At 38.7% G+C, this 23,044-nt stretch overlaps 1 protein-coding gene across 2 annotated transcripts in view; it reads left to right on the top strand.

Annotated features, from left to right (window-relative positions):
* NYAP2 (neuronal tyrosine-phosphorylated phosphoinositide-3-kinase adaptor 2) overlaps positions 1-23,044 on the top strand; it is a 240,726-nt gene that overhangs the window by 124,862 nt on the left and 92,820 nt on the right. For both annotated transcript variants that reach the window (XM_011364076.2, XM_011364077.1), the window contains exon 4: positions 18,317-19,411. In XM_011364076.2, the coding sequence (XP_011362378.1) occupies positions 18,317-19,411 (1,095 nt within the window). The remainder of the gene's footprint in view (positions 1-18,316; positions 19,412-23,044) is intronic.

Raw genomic sequence — 23,044 nt, 5'->3', positions numbered from 1 at the left:
TCCTTCTGTGCCTTTGTACTGCTTTGGGAATTGATCTTGTTTGATCCCCTGGTGTGACTGACTGTCCAAGAGAGTATCCGAGGTGGACTGACCTCACCACACCAACAGTCAAGATTTTTTGGATTATGAGTAAGAACCAGTGATGTAGGTAATAAAATGCAGACTTATGTTTTCCACCCTTGGCTTTATATTAGCTTCTAGTTGCTGCTTAACAAAGTTCCATAGACTTGGTGGAAAAACAAGACGGACTTTTTATCTGATAATTCTGTTTGACACGAGTCTCTCTTGGCTAAAATCAGGGTGTCAGCAGGGCTGCATTCCTTTTTGGAGGCTATAAAGGTGAATCACTTTCCTTGTCTTTTCCAGCTTCTAGAGGCCTCATAACCCATGCTTTACGACCCCCTCCCTCCATCTCCAAAGCAGTAACTGGTCAAGTCCTCACACTACATCTCTCTGACCCTGCTTCCATCATAATATCATAATATCCCTTTCTCTGATCACAGCCTGGGGACAGGTCCACTGTTTTAAAGATCTGTGAGATTAGTTTGGACTAACTTGGGTATCCAGGCTAATTTCTCCATCTTAAAGCCCTTAGCCTCAATCACATCTTATATGACAAAGTCCCCTTTGTCATATAAGATCACGTAGTCACAAGTTCCAGGTTTTAAGACATGGGTATCTTTGGGTCAGCCACAATTCTTCCACCCATAGTTTTCCTTTGATGGATGATTGTGGGTTCCGAGAATGGGGGAAGTCTCACCAGATGGAGCCATTCCTTAATGAGACTAGCCTGCTTCGTGGGGATGGGTAAAGAGAATGAAAGTCTTTTCTTAGCACTGACACCACTCAGCTTCTGATCAAGAACTTGATACATCTCAGGGCTGAGTACTCTTTGTGACATATTACTGGACTGCTGCAGCCTGTTTGGGTTTTGCAAGGAAATTTGAGTCACCTCTTGAGAATGTTCTATGAAAACCCTTAGAAATTGTTTTTGTTATATTGAGAGGTGGAGGCTGTCTTTCTTTTCCCGTCATTGTTTATATTCTGGTATCATCCACTACTGTCCTTTTGATGGATTCCAAATTGTTCCTGGGGAAAAGACTGGTGATAATTCTAATTTCAGCCACTCTTGCTCTGGGGACTGATTTGGGCCTTGTCTTTGATACTGTGCTCTCTAATCATAATCCTGACTTCCTGAAATATGAGTGTCAGTAGGAAAAGGCTTGCCAACTCCATCCCTCATTTATCACTGAGAGGATGCTTTTAAAGAAGGTCTTAAATGAAGGCATTGTACAAATGCCAAAAAAGAAAAAAAGTGCTATGTCTAGGGATCAGTGAAAGCTTCCCATTGTCTGACCTCAATTAGAAAAAGCAGAAGTATTTCTAAGGATTGCTTTTGAGACGCTTAAAGTGGCTTACTGGATGTTGGAGTTAACTCTGTCCTAAAGTGAAGTTCTTTGCTATTAGTGATCCAGTAACCTCATTCCTTTACTTCTTTTCAGAAACTCCTCATGAATTTATGTAGGGCCCTCTCCTCAGTGCCAATGGTTAGATTTCAACCTACACTTAATAGAAGTGAGAGGGACTAATTATGTGCAAAATAAATGGAAGAAACTTTAATATCTTCTAAAAGATACAAAAGCATAAGATTAAAATGTTTGAATTGGAATGAAGTGGGGTTTCTCAACCTTTTTTTTATTATTACCTCTATAAGGAGCCTTTTTAGATATGTTTTTTCTAATCACCCTCCTATGACATGTAATACCGCTGATATACTGTCTGTCTGTTGATGTGCTGTATGTATATCTGTGCTTTCTAAACAAAAAGAGTAAGATATTTCGTTCCTCCCCCAATAACAAGTTTTTATCTCCTCGAAGAATATATTGCCCTATTGCAAATGCATGATACAAATCGAAGGGACTTTATTTTACCCTCTCCCGATTTTCATAATATTATAATTACTTATTTTACAAGTGAAAACTAAGTATGGCACAAAAATCATAATGTACAAATATGCAAAAACAATGATAAAGAACAGGTATATTCCCCAAGCCATAGAAAAGTAAATACATATATATATATATATATATATATATATATATATATATATATATATATGTGTGTGTATATATATATATATACATATATATATATACACACCATATACACAAAAATATAATTTTGTAAATAAGACCATCTTTCTATGTCAATATGCATGTTATCCCAACATTGTTTTTATGTTCACAGAGTACTTTTTGTCGTTGTAATGTCTCATAATTTGGGTACACAATATTTTGGCAGATATTTATGATGTTTTTAACTTATTTTGAGAGAAACAACACTGTGCTATAGATTCTTGTATGTATTTTTTTCATTTATGACTGAATATTTCCTTGAGAAGCATGCTTACAAGTGCAATCTTCCAGGCAAAGAAAATGCATTTTACAAGGCATTTGATACATGATGCTAAATTGCCCACCAAAACAGCATGGTTTCTTTCAAAAAGCCATAATCATAGCAAAATTTGAATAAGATCTGAGTAATTGAGAGCTATCTCTCCTACCAATAAAATATTGCATTTGTATCCAGTTGATTGGGCATATTTTTAGAGGGTGTAATTGTTCAATTGGAATAGAAACTCTTTGGAGCAAGCAGGAACTGGAAAGAGATTTATGATGTGTTCAGAATTTTACATGTGTACCTTGGCTCAGCAAAACTATAGGGGATCCAGAAAAATGATTATCATTCGAGTTAGTTTTTTTTTTTTGATCCATTCTGATTCTCTTTCTTACTTTTAATCATTTTAAAACTGTCCACACATTTCATCCCAGGTTCTATGAATGAATTTGCTAGAGAAGTCTGAGATGGCAGAGATGCAGGCAACAAAAGAAGTACTTTTTTTATGGCTTCTCATAAATTTATTATCTCAACAAATGTTTATTGAACAAATACTAGCTATCAGGCACTACTGCAGTGCTGGGGCATAAATAGCAGTGCCTAAAAACAAGTCCCTTCCATCATGAAATTCTTGTTCCAGGGCAGGAAGGCAGACAATAAGACAAGTAGACCTAAATATATAATATGATGTCAGGTAGCGATGAGCACTATGGAGATAAATAAGAGAGTGAGTAGTGGGGAGGGCAGGCAGATAGCAGAGAAAACCCTCTGAGCAGAATTGAAGTAAGCCATGCAGATGTCTGGGGGAAGAACATTCCAGACACAGGGAAGAGCAAGCCATGCAGATGTCTGGGGGAAGAACATTCCAGACACAGGGAAGAGCAAATAAAAGTCCCTGAGATCAGAACATGCTTGGCAATTAAGGATAGGAAGGAGGCCAGTGTGGCCGGAACAGAGTGAGGGAGGACAGGGTTAGGAAAAGAAATTGAAAAGATAGAGAAGGGTTAGTTAATGTACAGCAGGATAAGACACATAAAGACTCCTCAGTATCGCCAGTTTTGAGTCATTACACTCATCTGTTGAACAGCTCTCTTACAGTTCCTGCTCTGTCTCAGAACCCTGGCCAGACACTGGTTATAGGACGGAGACAGGCAAGGCTCTCACAGGGCGAGTACTCTGGGAAGGACACAGACAAGCATAGAGGCAATTATGGTTTATTGTGATTGTATCATCATGGGTGAAGCAGAGGGCATTAGCTGGAGCACAGTAACAATTCAGCTAGATAGCTGTAATATATACATCGGGATGTTTTTAATAAAACTATTTTTCTTTTAGTATCCTGCATATATCATTCTACCTTTGCATATATTATATTATTTGAAATGAAATGTTAAGTCATCTGCTCACCCCAGTGGCTCACGTCCTGGAACTGGGGGCCACATCTGTACCTCGGTTTTCAATTTAGTTCTGTGTCTGGGGCAAGCTTTCACCAAATTTGTGGCAATGAATATGCGATGCAAAAGAATAATTTAATTAAGGTCTGGCTTCCTGTCTTTGAAAAGTTCTTAACTGGACCTAAGTTGAAGGATTAGAATGTTATGAAAGGCTCACTAAAAATCTGGGAGATGGGGCGAGGCAGGAAGGAGTGGGAGCTGCAATTTAGGTTACTGGTGTGTTTTTCCTACTTGTTTTGTCAGTCATGAGTCTCATTTGGTGGTAAATAGTTAGAAATTACATGTATTTTGTTTCTCCTTTAAATGGTAAATTCACTGAGGGAAAGAACAGTTTCTGCTATTGCTTTATGTGGGTGTGTGACAAAAGATACATGAATGAGGAAAACAATTCTTCTCATTCTAATCTGTTCACAGGAATACATAGAAAAAAAAAAAAATGGAGAAATCCAGGGCATGTGGCTTCCTGCTCATTCTAAGGGCATTCACCAGATGTGCCCAATGTCTCAATTATCTCCCTGACTCAGGAATTTTGGTTATTATTTCAAGCAGCTTGCCGGGTAGAGCTCGCTAGAAAGCTCTTATTTTCTGGTCTAAGTGCTGTGTACTTCAGGGTGATTATCTGAAGGTTGTAGGACATGGGTTTGACTGCAAAGGATCCTTATCTCCAAGGTAGCACTGACATTCCTGTTGACAAAGAACAGTCTGTCTGCCCTGTTTGGGTCTTTCTGCTTTTTGAAAGCATTGTAGGAGCAAATTTACTCGAGAACGTTCAGAGACGAGGAAATGGAAGAGGCAGCACTCACTGTTCCCGCTTACTTTGTGTGCTGAGGACACCCCCAAACTCTGTTCCTGCTAAGATCAACTTCCTCTCCGTGATCTTCCTAATTCTACATTTCTAACACCAAGGTCCTCTGTCGTTGCTTTGTCTCTTTCAAAACTACCAGCTTAGCTTAGGTGAACTTTGCATCTTTTCTCCCATTTTAACTGTGACAAGCTTTTGCTGTTTCTCATGCTATGATGAGAGTTTTCTTCATGGATCACAGATAAGATGTCTGATAGTAAGACTAGGTCTGCACACTTAGCTACTTCATTGCAAAATATTTCTGAAATGAATTAATAAGAAGGTGTTGAAAATGGCTGAGCAAAGTGAAAGTTTACGTTTACATCTTTTTATTTGTAACTGCAAAATTCTAATTGTTTTCTAAGATAAGTACTGTGCTTATAGTTGGGGCTTCAGAGGTGAAGAAGACAAACGTGATTTTCCAATCCAGGGGGAGGAGAAGGACATTAAATGATCAATAACACAAATAAACAAGGACCCAGAAATGGTGACACAAACCAGGGAGGATTTCAGAGGTCACTCTTTTTTAGATTGAATTTCCAAGAAAGAGGTCCCTGAGTAGGAAAATCACTTTTTTTAAAAAAAATTCTGAATCCCTGAAAGAAAAGCCTCTGAGTGTGGGGAATTATAAAGTTACAAATAAAAGGGATGAGCACTATAAGATGTGGCTGGAGAAAGAGAATTGGGCCACATGATGGAAGACCTTATTTTTTTTCCTAATAATTAGGAGGAGGTATTGGTAGCTTCTGAGCAGACATGGCAAGAGCGGGTTCATGACATGGTCAGAGTTAATTGATTATAGTAATTACCATCTCTATATAAAGGGTCTGATCTAGCATCCTAACCATTTTTATTATCACAAAGCAGGACATGTCTCAGTGTGTAGGAAATAGACAGATGAGCATATAAATGTATGTAGAATACATGTTACACATATATACATGCATATATACATCCATATGTGCACATATACACACATACTGCATGTATGAATATGTGTACACATATAGAAATTCAAATTTGAATTTGAAAATGTACTTCATGATTAGGTTTAGAACATTCATCTAAATTCCCATTATTTTTACTCAAAAGATCTATGAGTTGAAGTTTAACTTTTAGGTTAAGATTCCAAGCGGATGTTGAGTTAGATGTTTAAGGTATGAGTTGGGCTCACAGGGAATAATCTGAGGGCAATAATCTGAGAACAGTACAGACTGGATGACTGTAAGTCCCTCTCTTTTCTTACATTTTATGTTTAGAATTCACATTGTCCTAATCATTTTTATTATACAGAAGAAAAAACAAACCTAAGTCTAAAACTGAAGCCAAATAATAACCCCAGTAGTTGTCATAACTATTTGAACAATGAAAGGTTAGGTGTACAAATAGCTCATGAATTCACCCTAGGTAAGGAAGGCTTGCTTCATGTGGCCCACCAGTTGCTTGTCACTTCAGAGCCCCTTCTCTTAAATTACTGTGGATTGTACAGGACTGCCAAGAATTATGAGAAAGAAAAAAACAAAGCTGCTCTGTGGCCTGTGGTTCAAAAGTCAAGGCTTACACTCTTCCATTGTCCAATGCTGCTTCCGTTTGTGGTGTATTTTCATTGGTCCCTAAGAACGCAGGACCACAAAAGACCAGTGTCTCTTCCTCGTGGTCAATGAGGTTCTGACCTTGGTCAAATCACCCTGGCCTGGATGGGACCATTTTTCTCATCTGAGTCTAAAGAAAAATAAATGATCTTCTTTTAGAAAAGATAAAGAGCCTATGAAAAAAGAATCATAGGGTTATTAGGGCTAAGGACAAATTGTGCACACACAAAAGGAAATTCTTTCCCTTTGCCACCTTCACTCGGCAGGAGAGGAGGGGACACTGTATAAGGATAATGGGGTTTCTATAATATCCTAAACTGAATCACATAAATGTAAAAAACCTACATGTCCATTACATGCACATAGCATAAACCATTAGAATGTCCTCAAGATGAACCGTTGCATCTTTTGAAAATATTCTCTCTCCCTTTCTTTTTTGAGAATCTAGTTACACTTTTCCTAAATTTGAGAAGCACAGAAAACAACCCCTAAATGCTATTTTGCGAAACCTAAGGAGTATATCTGTGGTTTGGAAAAAAGTGAGTTTGAGTAGTAGGTGTGAATCTTTTGAGTTTTCTTCATTGCTACCCATATGCTGTGACTTACAGCTTTCGTTTTCTCTTTTGTTTTGATTTTAATTGCAGTTTTTACATTAAAACTCGCCCAAGGAAAATCTTTTCTTTTGTTTTGTTTTTCAACTTCAGCTGTAAGAAATTAAGAATGCCAACACTGAAACAGTCATGTCCAGAAAATCCCAAAGCCTATGTAATTTTAAAGGAAAAAATACATCTTTCAAAATAAATTCACTTCAATGATGTAGATATGCATGAGATAAAAACCTAATATGGAAAGAAGCTGAAATATTGATCTCATAGTTCAGTAAACGTAAAATCTACATATCTTTAGGCAATCACTCAATTGATAATTTCCCAGAACTGGTAGGATCTCTGCCATTGACACCATTAATTTTTATAGCTCAGTGCTAAATAAATGTGATGTATGTGATGTATGATGTATGCTCTCATTACATATCTTCTAACATAGATTTTTTATGACTGCCGATAATTGATAATGATATCAGTTTTACTTCTTAAGCTCTTCCTATGGCCCAGGGAGAATGCAGATACTTCAGGTCTTTTAAATCCTTGCTCTATCCCGTGAATAAGCTTCATTATACCCATTTAACAACTGAGTTTAACGAGGTTTAAAAAGGTTAGAGTTAACCTTCCCTTACACAACTACTAAATTGGAATTGGAATATAATTCACTCGTGGAAGAGTGTTGGTATTGTTTAAAAAAAAAATGGTGAAAACACCCTTGATTATATATTTATAAAAGCACCATTATCTATAAAGGCAAATTATTCTTTGACAGTATGGCAACTGGAGTCACATTACCTGGTTTCAAAACCAGTCTCTACTTTTTGGGCAAGTAATTTGATTATTCTATAATGTAATTTCAATGCCTGTAAAATAGGGTTTAAAATTAATAGTGTTAACTCGTAGGGACATTGTGAAGATTGAATGAAATAATTTCCTGAAAGCACATTGCCTGATACAAAAAAAAAAATGCATTTGATACATGGTAGCTATTATTATTATTATTATTTATTATTATATTATTATTATTACTATATTTCCATTAGAGAAGCTAGTGCACATCAACACAACTTCAATGAAGTTGAATGGAATGTTTTATGGTTCTGTAATTTCATGCTGCTTCCTCTGTGATCTCAAATCCTTTAAAAGATCACAGACATTTCTATCTTTATATCTCCACCAGGACAGACTTACAAAGGCTAATCCCCAGCAGACTGGCTCTGTGACACTGTGGGGACTCAGCTTCTGCAGAGCCGACTGCCGGAGGAACAGGAGAAATGATCCAGTGGTTAATCGGATTTTTCTCCCAACTTTCTTTCCCTTCACATAATATCCTCCTGGGTGGAATCCAAATTAACTGAGCTTCTGTTGGGCGCTCAGCATCATGCATTTTTCCATGGCTGCTTTTTTGTTGTGGTTGTCGCATTTTTTCCCTCAAGACTCAGGAAATTAGCTTATTTGGTAACTTCCTTTCTCTGCAGGTGGTGATGCTACAAGCGAGAGCTACTGTGTTGGTAAAGCTGATGGATTCAAAATATTTGGGCAAAAAGATAAAGTTATAACCAGTAGTTTAATAACTCAGCTATGCCTAAGTTTTAAATATGCATATTATTTTCCTTGGCTTAGTCTTCCTAAGTATCATTTGAATGACTACTGGGTGAAGGCAGTTGGTACAAAAAAAAAAGAGTTGCAGGTTTGGAGAATCTATAGTACTGTAGACATAGAGTTTTATTTAGGTTGTTTTCCTGAATAAAGTCAGTCTTTAAGTATTCCTAAAAACTCTAAGAAGGTCAACTTTCATTTAAAAATGGAGGAAAGAAGGAAGAAAATCTGAAGGAATGCATAAGAAAAAGAATTGAAAATTTTAAACCATGATGCATTGGTAGTTTATTGTTCAGTGAACAATTAGAGATTGTAATTATGAAACAAATGCCTATTGGTCAAGCAAATCATTTTCGTCAGTTATGGAACCTAATGTTTTAGCCTATTGTCTAACTGTGATCACCCCTGCACAGCAGCCCCTCTCCCTGATAGATACTTTGCCTTCAGTGCTTTTCCCTACACTTTCTAGACTTGTGTAAAACACATAATGACAGGTGGAATCTAGAGACTTCAGCAGTATAGTCAAGGAAATTCCCACGGCATAGCTGACATTTGTCCTTTGCATAGGTGATCTGTGTCTAATGAGTATCCATGACCAGGGTAGGAGGGGAATGATCTGGAAACAGATACTACCCTGACATGGAAATATCAGATGAGACATTTGAGATAAACGTGGTAAACCAAGTGTTGTGTCTTTCTGGGACTGCTGGCTGCTTGTCTGCACAGATTCCCATGAGGTGGTGTTTCTGTGGAGAATCTGACCTGGCACAGACCCGACCTTCAATCTATAAGCTCAGAAACTCTATCTCATCAGGCGTCTGGAGTCACTAAGATGTCATGGTAACCAGGCTCAGAAGAGATGGGTGTATGTCTTAGTCCGTTTGCACTGTTATAGCAGCAGCCTGTCACATCGTAGGTATCTTATAAACAGCAGAGATCGGCTTCTTACAGTGTTGGAAGCTGGCAATCCAAGATCAGCGTGCCAGCACAGCTGGATTCTGATGAGAGCCCTCTTCCAGGTTGCAAACTGCTGAGACTTCACTGTGTCCTCGCGTGATGAAGGAGCGAGGGAGCTTGTGGGGTCTCCTCTATAAGAGCATCAGTCACACTCATGATGGCCCCACCCTCATGACATAATCACTACCCCAAAGCCCCATCTTCTAACACTATCATAGTGGGCGTTAGGATTTCAACACTGAATTTGCGGGGGAGGACACAAACATTCGGACCACCGCAGTACAAAAGCAAATTTCGGTTTGCTTGTTTCTAATGAAAAACATATGCATAAAGTTTGGAAATCAAAATTATTAAAGGGTTCTTGGTGAATCCGAAGTTAGAATATGAAGGACTTGTGAGAAGCACATACATAGAGGCTTCAGTCTCTACCAGCATGTGGCCCCTCCCCATGACAGAGGTATAATTGAGGACTGGGCATAACTGGGCACTGCTGTGGGGGGGCCACCATGTTTTGCTCTGCAAATCCCCTGATTTTATGTTCCTTGAGACTGGAAAGCTGCCCTCTGGTTGTTCTTCCCTTGTATATGTTAATATCTTCACTCTGATTTCAACCCAGTCTTTTTGACCAGAAAGTTTGTACTCTCTTTGTGTGTCTCGTCTCTGAATCATCCTGTGATGATGTTATAATTCTCAGGAGGCACTCTTACCTCCTTAATTTCTCTATGCTGGAAGGATGCTTTCTGCTTCCTCGAGTTCTAGGAAAATAACAATGGCATTTTCTATGAGCTATCCACAAAAATAGGAAATTAATTTTGGGATACTTTTCAGTTATCGCTTGTTGTGTAATGAACCAGCCCCAAAATGCCATGGCTTAAACCAGCAACAATTGATTATTTCTTATTTTTCTGTGAGTTGACTTAGATTATATGGGTGGTTCTTCTACTCTGTGTGGTATCAGTTGGGGTCTCTTATTTGGCTGTATTCATCTGGCAGTTGGGATGAGTTAGAAGATCTAAAAAGTCTTCACTCACATGTCTGGACCATCTTCTTGCACCACCTTGGCCTCTTCACATGACTAGGCTGAGTTGCTCCATAGCATGTTGTTCTAAGTGGTCTTATATGACAATTGACTCTCAAGATAGAGAAGGTAAAAGCTCTCAGTTCTTTTAACTACAAGACTCAGAGTACCACTCCTGCCACATTCTGTTGGTCAAGGGAAGTCACAGGCCAGCCTGATCTGAGGAGGGGGAGATAGACCCCACTTATTGATAGGTAGAATGCACATTAAGAGGGAAGGAAACGAAGGTGGCTGTCTTCAAAGACTGTCTACCACAACTTGCCTGCTAGTGACAATATTCCCAATAGACAAAATATTGTCACCCCATTGCCAAAATGTTCCTTTGCCTTACGATACCTGCTTGAAATCTAGTAGTTCATGATCTAAAACATGGCTACGTGCCATGAGGCTCCTTTGGGGCAACACCTTATCCTGAAAGTTGCTGAAATATAAGTATAATTTATCTGTCCTATAAAACCTTACATGGACCGGTGGATCAGGACCAGGAAAACGGCAGTGTACAGCCTCGTTCAAAAAACTGGGGGCTGGAGGTTGGAGAAGCACATAGAAGTCACTGGCTCTTTTGTGCACATGTGCCCAATTCTTCCTATTCAAAGGGCAGAAAATATTTATCAGTTAAGTCCCAGTTCTGCTCCTTGTTTTTGGTTCTCTGTGGCTCTTGACTTTGCTTTTTGAGCTTTTACATCTGCTCTCTGAGTCGTCTTTCCTGTCCATAAGAAATGACCTGTACTGAGCTGCATCTGAATAGTTTTCTTAGCTCTCTTCCAGCCCTTAAAAGTTCAGGGGCCCAAAGACTTTTTTAAATTTAAATTTGAACTGTTTCTGCCCCTTTTAGTCAAAGTTGGCAAACCTCTTTTGTAATTTTTGTGGTTTTCCTTTGAAACAAATTCTACTCTATTTTATTAGACAAAAGACAGAAACATAAATTGCACTGAGTTAGGCCTGCCTCCTCTTAGGATAAGGGTCAGAATATTGTGAAATAACACTTGTAATTATGATTCTTAAAAGCCGTGGGTTTGCTGCCTTAAATCTTTCAGATATCTCAATAAAGTCTCTTATAGCCATACTTTTAATTTGATTTTTACCCGAAGGCCTTTGTGTGTGGCTATTTTTCATTTTGAAAACCTTTTCCTGCTCAGAGCAGGCTTTATGGCAAGTCTTGTGTTCGAGCTATTTCCTTTCATTTTTTTCTGAGAACTGAATAGTTCCTTTCTCAGTCCCCCTCCCCGCCTTGTAGTCTCTTATCATACATGGCTAAAACATGCCAATTGACATGTTCACATGCCTCTAGAACTCTTCTTAGTTAGGTCCGTGATTTCATTAAGTACACATTGTATATTATCTGCATTCCACAGGCAATAGTCTTGCCAATTTTTTTTTTTTTTTTTTTTTTTACCAAGGTAACATAGCTCTCCTGTTCTTCCAGCCTCTAATAGCAATTTCCTCACCAACTTTTCAGCGTCCCAACGGTTTCCACCGTCCAGGCCCAAAGCCAATGCAAAAGTTTTAGATTTTTGTTGCAGCAGAACCATACTTCTGATACCTGTTTCAGATGTGTACGCATGCCTAACAAACTACCCCAGATTTAGAGATGCAAAAGCCGTGATCATATCTGCTCACAATTCTGTGGGTCAGGAATTCAGCAGGGCACAGTAGGGATGATGTGCCACTGATCAAGTGTCTGCTATCTCACCTGGGATGGTTTAAATAGCCGAGAGGTGTCAGGGGGTGGGGGTGGGGGCGGGGTGACTGGTTCAGCTCTACTGGGATCATATGGCTAAGGTTTTATTTTCCTTATCGATTGCATTTTGGGGGTTCATGTCCCATGGTTGTCTGGCACTTCCTCTCAGTGTGGTGATCTCAGAGTAGTGAGGCACATCTCTCACGGTGCCTGGGAGGAAGGTGAAAGCTGCCAACTTTAATGGGAGAAGAAATGGACTCCACCTCGTGAGGGATGGAAAAACATGCACATACGGAGAGGGAAGGAACTGATGGAGCCCTCACTAAAGATTATCGGCCAGAGATTTTCTGCTTAGGATTGCTCAAACGTTCCTCATCGTAACTTGGAATAGAGATATGTGAGACCTAAGAAATATCCGTAATCTGATAAATATTGTTTCAAGAAACAACGCTTACCCTTATCACATGAAATGCACTCGTGTGTTCTAAACTATTCTGATTCGTTTTTTCAAGACATTGCTTACAAAACCCCAATTTTATTTTATAACGAATGGGGTTGAGATGAGTAATTAAAAAATCAGTGGTTCCAATTAAAGTCCTTTGCTATCTATACGGCAAAAGTAAGTATAAATAAACATGCACTCCAAAATAATTTGCCAGGGTTATGCAGTTTGACTGAGGCAAGTTGACATGGTCCTGTCTTTTAGCTTAAGCTGACTCAGTCCCACTCAACTTTCAAACCACATTGTTGAGCCAGCTCCATGTCTTACATTGTTTCCAGACAAACTTTGATCTGAGTCCTTAGTATATACTGTTGTCAAATTCAGTAACACAGGCCCTACGTCTCCAACTCCATTCCGTTTTGTACATCACCCCACCTTCTTGGTCCTACTGTGACAGATCACAGAGATCTGCCACTTCCATCCCTTTACAAACACCTTAATTAAAAAAAAAAAAAACAAAAGAGAGAGAGAGACAATTTTGCAGTAGTATTGTGACTGTGAAAATAAAAATATCCCTCAAACCCTTGGAATTGTGAGTTGTGAAAAGAGAGTTATTGTGGGCACAATTCTGCTAAAAGTGGGAAATGCGTCTCTCACCTTCAAGAATCAGACAGTTCCAGTATCACACAGTGTGGACCTTACTTCTCTTCATTGACTCCCATTTCCCTATTTAATTACCTCTTTAAATTTACCTCCATAATCAGAGCTAAAAGTTAGGATTCGGTCATTATAGCATAGGCAGAGAAGAGTTTTTTCAGTGACGCTCTACGCCATACACAATATAACAAAATGGAAATAATGTAATCACAGCTTCTTTCTCTTTCCTTTGTTACTTCTGTTTGTTTTAAAAGGTATAAAAGATTGAATTTAAATTATGAGATTTAAATATTTTTTAAATAGTCAATAAGGGATGTATATTTCTTCCTTGGTAACATATGGAATTGGGGCCGGAGAGTGGCTAAGAGCTTTTCAGTTTCAGGGATTCAGTGGCCAAAGACACTTTCTATGAGAGGAGACGCTGACTTATGTCCTGTCTCTTTTTCTACCTCTTGGGTCAAGAGCATCCATAGATAAAGCTCAGTTTTGCATTATACTTCTTCTTCTTTTTTTTTTAAGTAAGAAAAAAATGATTTCAGAAAGATAGGTTGACAAGGGACATGGAGGCTTTCCAGAATTAACTGTGAAAGACAGATCATCTGGGCATGACTGAAAACCATGCATAACCTTTGTTCCCAGATAGCTCATTTCAAAAACATCACTTTCTGCTTATTCAATGCTACTGTCATTATACTATTTTAAGAATTAAAAGTCGTGTTCTGGAGCTGAACAGGAATTATTGCTTCTATATTTGGACTTATTAGAAATAATTTGAAATTCACTCAAAAGCAATAAAAATCACTATTCTATTGTGGTTGTAGTTGCAGTGCAATTTTCATTGTCTTTTATGAGCAGTATTTCAGCATCTGTGTACATAGATCAAGACTATAAGTACTTTAAAAAAAATTACTTTAGAAAGATGAATTTTTCTTTAATTCTTAATCCCCATAGTGAAATTAAAGCATAAGTAATTATGTGACAATGCTGCTTAAAATTTCAGCCTTTGCCTTATATGGGTAAACTTAAAAATATATATATATGACAGTTGAAACAAATTTTTATTGCTCCATATATTATTTAGTCAATACTTGGACTGAGGTAAAAACCAGGTGATAAATGGAAAATGGAGAGAAAAATCAGTTCATTAGAAAAGAAGTAGTTTCATCCTCTGATTTTCCAGAGAGAGGGCTAGGAAGATAAAGAATGGGAAGCAGGTAATACCTGGAAAAAAGTCTCCCAATATCGAAGGAATGAATCTGTTTGTTTATCCCGATCATCTATAATTTATTTAACATTTTTCTCTCTAAATAATCCTCAATCCTCTCATTTCAAATTTGGATCAATACAAAGAAGAAGACCAGAAACAAAATGTGATTGAATTATATGAGTCAGCCTGCATTAGGCTCTTCTTGCCACACAAGAAAAGGGAGCGGGAAGAAGCTTCCTCGCATAATGAAGGATTCTCTGGGCAAGGCTGGCTGGGTGGAGAATTGCTTCAGCTGGTGGGCAGCAGGACAGGGTGAAGCAAGGAGTCGATATGCCAAAGCAAATGACAACAGCAAACAAAAACCACCCAGAAAATGGGTTGGGATCTGATGGGATGTGCCTTGGCACAATTCAGAGGTTGGAGAATCAGACCGAGAAGAAGAACCATAATAATGGACCATGTGGTCTCAGGGTGCCCTGGGTGGGTGCCTGGGAATAACATTGCTATTATCCAGGGGTCTATAAAATGCTGTGACATAGTTTCAGGGGCTGAGAAGATATGGGGCAGGGACAAGTGAAAACTACATTTAAACGATTGGAAAGAGTTCTATTAAATCTTAAAATAGCAAAGTTAGTTTAAAAAAGTACTCCAGTGCCAAGGGAAGAAATGCAAGCGGGTGCTGATCATTCAAATGGATGGGGTCCGTACATCAGGCTCCATAAATAGACTGTTACCTATGTCAGCTCGAGCTGCCATAACAAAATATGACAGACTAGGTGGCTTAAACAACAGACATTTATTTTCACATAGTTTTTGAGGGCAAAAGTCCAAGACAAGATGACATCCTGGTTGGTTTCTGGTGAGAGCTCCCTTCTGGGCTTGCGCATGGCTTCTTTATCACTGTGTCCTCACATCATGGAGAGAGTGGTGAGCCGGCACACTCCCTGGTATCTCTTATTAGAGCACTAATCCCATTCTTTATGAGGACCCAATCCTCATGACCTCATCTAAACCTAATTATCTCCCCAAAACCCCATCTCTAAATATCATTGCATGGGGAGATTAGGACTTCAACATATGAATTTGGGAGGGACACAGTTCAGTCCCTAGCAACAACTAGTTTTCATGATCTCAATGTCACCATAAGAGTCACATATATTTTATTTCCCTTCTCAGACAATATCTGTTCTTGCTTTGGCAGTGAAGTTGTCCCCACAGTACAAATGGATTCTCTAAATTCCTTCTTAATGGATAGTCATTCTACCTTAGTTCTATCTATGTTGTGTTCTAGAATAGAACCTTTTCTTGTCTCACTCATTTCATATATATTAAGGGTATTTATTTCATCTTTTTTTTTTTTTCTGTTTCTTTTGGCAAATGAAATGAGTGTCATTTTCTTGCATTTTGAATGCAACGCAAGCATTGGTCGTGCTCATTCCAAAGGCTGCCTTCTAATCTACTTGAGAAGAGGGATGTTGGCTCCAGGGTTGTTCATGAGGCTGTTGCTTCCCTGAGTATCATGTCACTCCCAGCTCTGCCATTGACCCTCACTGCCTGGGGATCTGGGCTATGATCTCTTCTCTATGCAGTGCTACTACGTAGGCTTGGGCTCAGTAGATTTTTGAAATCCATCTGTCCTATCTATCTCTCCATGCTACTACCCAAGTCTAATTTGGAATATCTGTCTTTAGTGAAGAGTCAAAGAAAACAAAAGTAGATTATAATTAAGGAAGGGGACAGATGAAAATCTTATTCTAAGTATAATTGTTTCCATATCATGAAGTTATCCATCGCATGGACATACATTAATTCCTAGCTTTACGTTAACCCTCCATTTACAGAACACCTCACTATCCAGACTTCTCTTCTCTAAGTATCCTCCCAACTCCACACCATTCAATCCCTACAACCCAACAGTCAGAGGCAAATATTTGTTTCAGAGCATACATTACGCAGCCTAGAATGATGCGCTGAGGTGGAGGGTGGAGAGAAATAAGCATCAAAGTGGTCTGGGTAGGCTTTTGTTCTTCTCAGTCCTGACTCTTTTCAAAGTCACTCCAGTACTAAGTCTACCTTATTCAATGACGTATAATTTTACTTTATTCGGGCTCAGATAATATAATCTGAGGATCTATTTAAATTGTGAAAATTAACACACAATAGATTTCAAAACCAGTAAAATTTAAACGGGCAAGAGATATAGAAAGGAGCTATTGGTCACTTCGAGTCCCTCCTGAAGAACTGTCTGGGTAATTTTTACCCAGTCAAGTCTCTAGGCTTTTCGCTTTGGGCACTAAAAGACTCTGCTGCTATACTGAGCTGGAAAAGAGCAGCTAGTTTTTTCCTAATGTGAGTTAAAAGAAAACGCACTAAGGATCTTCCCTTCAAAAATCTGTTTGATGGTAGTGAGTAAAATCAAATATCAGGGGCCTAGTGGAGCAGAATATTGGAAAGTAGGAATGACCTAGAAAAGTGAGAGCCATAGCCACTTCTAGAATATCTGGTTCCCGTTCTCTGAAGGCATGATTGAAGAGCAGCTGCCTAACTAACCTTTGCCTTTCCTTTAGTAAGTTTCAAAATAAAGCTCCCATGCTTGTGTCATAAGTATGCTGGTTGATGAAAATAAAGGTGATTCCAGGTGTTTTCCTGATCTGTGCCTTGAGGCCCTCCTCCCTTAAGGCTGCAAATTATAGAGCAGCCTTTTATTTTCTCATAGTTGTATACCAATGAGTTATACTGTCAACTTACATTATATGCTACCATTTACCACAAGCAACTGCATTTTGCCACATTGCATAATAATGATAATCATTGTAATCATGTATCAGCACAATGAGATAATGAGATAATAACCAGACTCTAGTACCTTGCCTGCATGCTTAACAATTGACTTCAGTGCGAACCATGATGCCAGCCTGTCCCACCCTACTGTATGGTGTCAGAGGTTTATGTTCCATCACCGGGGGGTTTTCAGCGGGCTGTGGGATGCCCTGGTACACACATCTGTTCTGAGTTTCCAGAGTTATTCTTAAAGCTTACACATCATCCTCTGGTTTATTCTCTGGTAAACCTTCGAGGGGGTTCTGATGTGTCAGTGCAACATATCTAATAAATTTATTCCAAGACTGCATTTCGGATACCATAAGAGATCTTATGAACAAAAACAAACAAATACACCATAGTCAACAGTACCTGGAGATTCGGAGATTAACTTGTCTAGACTTATAAGATTTTCACATAAATTTCTCCTGAAGTATCAGACCCATCTCTATAAAAGTTATTTATCTGAACCAAGGTAGAGATGAAGTTGAGCAGGCTCGGACACTTTTATCCCAAATGAAAGCAAGATGTGATATCACGCAACAGCCACATCATTAAAAAGGCTCAGTTCCCATAGTATTTTTGTGACCGTTTGTGATAACGGGAACTCTAAAAAATTTTTTCCTTGAGTTTCTTGGTTAATTCTTGGAGATTAATCTTTATGAAATTTGTGATTTTTTTTTCTAACATGTTTCATCTGAAGGTTTCTATTTAGAAGTTCTAAGGCAGAAGCATGAATAGTCCTGGTCTTAATTGGATTATTAATATTAGTCTGAAAATAAATTTACTCTTGTTCTGTCATCTGATTTTTCTAAATATGGGAAATATTTGATTATTTTTGTTCGCTTTTTGGTCTAAGCCTCAAGCTAGAATTGAAGCAGACTACCTCTCCCATCAAAAGTTTACAACAGCAAACCCAAGTGCAGATTATTTTTAAAAACTTTTCTATTTCACTCATCAATTTTACTTCCTTCCCCGCCCCCTTTTAGTGTCGACCAAACCGAGACCCCACAGTGATGAATATTCGAAGAAAATTCCTCCTCCCAAACCAAAACGGAATCCAAACACTCAGCTCAGCACATCTTTCGATGAAACGTACATCAAGAAGCACGGGCCGCGGAGGACGTCGCTCACGCGCGACTCCTCCCTCTCCCAGGCCAGCAGCCCCGCGGGGGACCCGGAGGAGGAGGAGCCGGTGTACATCGAGATGGTGGGGAACATTCTCAGAGACTTCAGGAAGGAGGATGACGGCCAGAGCGAGGCCGTCTACGAGGAAATGAAATACCCCATTTTTGACGACTTGGGCCAAGACTCAAAATGTGACCTTGACCATCACAGTTGTTCTTCGCAGTGTGCTACGCCCACGGTGCCTGACTTGGACTTCGCCAAGTCCTCAGTGCCATGTACTCCAAAGGGTTTGCTTTGTGACATCCCCCCGCCCTTCCCCAACCTGCTTTCGCATAGACCCCCGCTGCTGGTGTTCCCACCGGCCCCTGTGCAGTGCTCCCCCAATTCCGACGAGTCTCCACTCACCCCACTGGAGGTCACAAAGCTTCCTGTGTTGGAAAACGTGTCTTACATGAAACAGCAGACGGGAGCCTCGCCATCCTCGCTGCCCTCTCACTCCTCGGGTCATCCCAAACTGGAGAAAGACCAGAGCGGAGCGCTAGGACCCGCTCCGGCGACGTCTGTGCTCTCCTCGTCCCCTCCCCCGCCTTCCACTCTGTACCGAACGCAGTCCCCGCACGGCTACCCGAAAAGCCACTCGGCCTCCCCGTCGCCGGTCAGCATGGGGCGGTCCCTGACCCCCCTCAGCCTCAAAAGGCCTCCCCCCTACGACGCTGTGCATTCGGGCAGCCTCTCAAGGAGCTCTCCATCAGTGCCTCATTCGACCACCAGGCCAGTGTCGCAGGATGGGGGCAAGATGGTCAATGCTTCGGTGAACACGTACGGGTCGGCGCCCAGCGGCTCCCGGTCCAGAACGCCCACAAGCCCTTTGGAAGAACTCACCAGCCTCTTTACCTCGGGACGGAGCCTGCTGAGGAAGTCGTCCAGCGGCCGCCGGTCGAAAGAGCCTGCAGAGAGTAAGTGTGCAGATGGCGGGCGAGCCACGCGGTTTTTAGTTCGTGAAATTCAGCGGAGCTCCTCGCGTGCAGATGAGGCCCGTGTGTAGCGCAGGATCGTTAGTCCTTGGAGTCGAAATCTCACAGGGTGTTATTTTTCTTTTTCCATATTAAAGATAATAGTGTGTTGGAAAAGAGCGAAAAGTAACCAGGTAACCTCTTTATTTAAAAAGCATAATTTTTGAAAAATGGAAAATCTAAATTCTTACAGCAGCTCTGGAAAGTCTAACAAAGACAAACAGATCACTACGAAATTTTTAGGTAACCATCTTGATGGGGGGGATTATACATTCAAACATGAAATCAATAAATGTTAAAAATTTATCTTCATCTTACATTAAAAGCCTGCTTGAGCAAATCTAGCTTAGAAAATCTTTTCTAGAAAGACAGCGGTTCAGATGGAATTTCGTCCTTTTTTTTAATGTAATGAACGATTGTCTCTGCCAACTCTATGTTGTTTTATTCACTGTAGAATAAGCTCATTGTTTCCCTTTAAAAAACCACGATAAAGCGTCTTATTCCTGTGGTACTCTTCCTAGATTTGCTGATATATAAATTAGGGGAAAAAAATCACTAAGTGATAAACAGGTAGTGAACATTATATTTAGCACTAAATTTCAAAGACTGGAAAATGTCTGCATCTGAATGACTAATTCTTTTGTGAGCCCCAAATCATTCCATGAGTATGAAGTCAAAACCCCAGTGTTCTCCATGTCCATTTCATTAAATTATACTGCTTTCCTTTTTTAAAAAAAATGCCTTAGGCACCTTAGCTGATAATTAATCATTTACATCTCAAACGATTCCACCACAGGATTTCGTTATTTATCTATTCATACAATCACACTGAGGACTTTCCTTTAAAGGAAAAGATATCCTTAATACTTTTGATGATGAAGATGACACTCCTTAGATAATTAATATTCATTGGTAGTTATAAGACACTTATCTTGTCTATATTTTTTTTTACCCAGAGAGATTTATGAAAGCGTTAGCTGCTTAAATAATCCCCATCCCCCACAAGAAAAAAACATTTCATTTACCTGACTAAAAGGCAACGGTTTGTAATATATTAGACATGTCTGAAGTTAAATACACACATACATGCATACATTAAATTATTTTTTAAATTATTTTAAGAATTGAATTAAAAATTAAGAACAACATATGTCTAGAATAGTGGTTCTCAGTTGGGGCAATTTTGCCCCCCGGGATGGACATTTGGCAATGTCTGGAGACATTTTTGGTTGTCACAACTGGGGACACTGCTGATATCAGGTGGGTAGAGACCAGGGATGCTGCTTAATAGCTTATAGTGCACAGGACAGCCCAGCACAAAATAATGATGATGATGATGATGATGATGATGATGATAATAATAATAATGATTATCTAGTCCACAGTGTCAACAGTGACAAGTTTGAAAAACTCTAATCTATATTTATTAAAGTTCAAAGTTTTTTCTAGGTGGTTGATTTGGTATAGGCACAGGTAAAGTGAGTTTGTTGAAATAGGTTGGAGAAAAAAATATCTTAAGGAAAAATATTTCACTTTCAAATATGTCATGGTGAAATTAATAGAAGTTTCATCGTAGAATTAGTGAAATTATTGGAATTTCTTCTTACCTACCAGTTTTTGGAGGATCCTTAGCAGCTCCAGCTGGCAGCTATACCAATTAGCTAGAAAAAGTATATGTAGACAAAATGATTAACTAATGAAGTTATTTCAAGAAAAATCCATCTGTTAGAATCAGTCTATGTGCTATATGTCACAGACTTCTCCATTCGACTCCAAAATGAGCTTTGTGTGCTTCTAAAACAAAGCTTGTACATGGAAAAGTGATCCAGGCTCTTTATAACTTTTAGGGATCCAAGGATTGAATTCCTGCCCAGGTCCTATTAACCATATAGCGATTCTTCAGAGAAAAGGCATACCCTGAGTTACATTAACTTCTATATTTTACTTTACATAAATGGAAGGGAGGAAAAAAATGCAGGTAGTACAAGTAAATAATCGAATGCTGTTTACTTTGGAAGAAAGTAGAAAGACACTATCAGATGCTAACAAAATCATATGGGCTCTTAGAATCTTTCTGTAATTCTAAAAGTAGATCTGAAATTGTCAATAATTGAGAGTTAACCTACAATTACTGTTACAGTACACTCAGAGTTACAGAGCTCTCCCCTTCCCTCTCGCCAGGTAGAATTTGTAGATGCCTGCTGATTCCGCAGGGACAGAGTAAGTGGTGTGCAGTAGTAATATAACATTCATGATTCCTGAGTCTCAATCGGTGTTTTTTGTACACTTCAGGAATAAAAGACTGGTATTTCTATTCTTCATACCTCTCTGGCTTTACTGGAAATGTCGGTTTTGATAAGTTTTTGGTATTTAATTTAAATCACATACAATCTTTGTTTTAATTTAAAAATCTATGTCAAATTAAATTTATGCCTTTAATTCTTATTTTTAATAATCTATTAAGGATACACCTTATTTAATATTTTCATATCTTAAAGGCTGACGCTTCTTGATGAAGATTGGGCAATAGGAAAGAGATACAGTGAAACAGTAGTGGTAAACTACAAATTAATTTCATTTCACTTTACAATTTTCTAAATATGGCCTTCACGTTAATTGTTCTAGGAAACATTTTTTTTCCTATTCGATGGGACATACCTATTGTTTAATTGTATATGAAGACACTTAATAGTCTCTCTAATTATAATAATTTTATTTGATTTGGTTATTAACGTTTTTTAAAGTCGTGCAGAGAGATGGAGACTATGAGGCAGGTAAGCAGTGATGAATTTGTATTTTATTGCTGTATATGTTTGTGTTTGCATGAGAAGTAGGTGAAGTACAAATATGTTTTACAGTACATTTGGAGGCTTACATGTTATTTTTCTACCTATCATTTTTATCTTTCTTTTTATCTTATATTATATATCCTCCAATTTGAATTTTTACAACACATAAGTCATGAGTGGACAATTTTATTCTGATAAATCAAAAGCCATGAATCATAGAAAATAATAGCCAGAAGTAAGTAAGAAAAAGAGAAAATCCTCTATTTCTCCTAAAAATAAATATTGTAAATAAAAAGGTTTAGCGTATTATTTTTAATATAGATGCATGAATGCATGTTCCTATGAAAAAGCACAAGATAGAGTGAAGAATACAATTAAATTTTATAGTATACTCAAGGAAGAGAATAAGACAAAAAGATATAAGTAGAGAGCTATGAATAAAAAAATTTAAAGAAAAATGGAAAAATGAAACAGAAAAGAGAAGACACTAATCAAGAAACTAAGGCACCAAGAAAGATACAAAAGAAATGTACACGCGGGGCAGGATGGACCAGTAAACAAACACTGGCACCAACATAAGAAGCACATGTGAAGGTACACATAGAGAAGGGGTGTGAGACAACATAGCACTAAAGAAGAGGCAAAGGAAGAAAAAAGAAGACGCAGGCCCATTCATCTGGTATTGTTATTTAAAAAACAAAAAACAAAAAACAAAAACAAAAAACAAAAACAAACCGGTGGGTTGGCATTGCCAAAGAGCTTTGTCGTTTTTTGACAATATTCCATA

The sequence above is a fragment of the Pteropus vampyrus genome, unplaced genomic scaffold (assembly GCF_000151845.1).
Source record: "Pteropus vampyrus isolate Shadow unplaced genomic scaffold, Pvam_2.0 Scaffold93, whole genome shotgun sequence".
NCBI lineage: Eukaryota > Metazoa > Chordata > Mammalia > Chiroptera > Pteropodidae > Pteropus > Pteropus vampyrus.
This window is presented reverse-complemented; position numbering and strand designations above follow the sequence as displayed.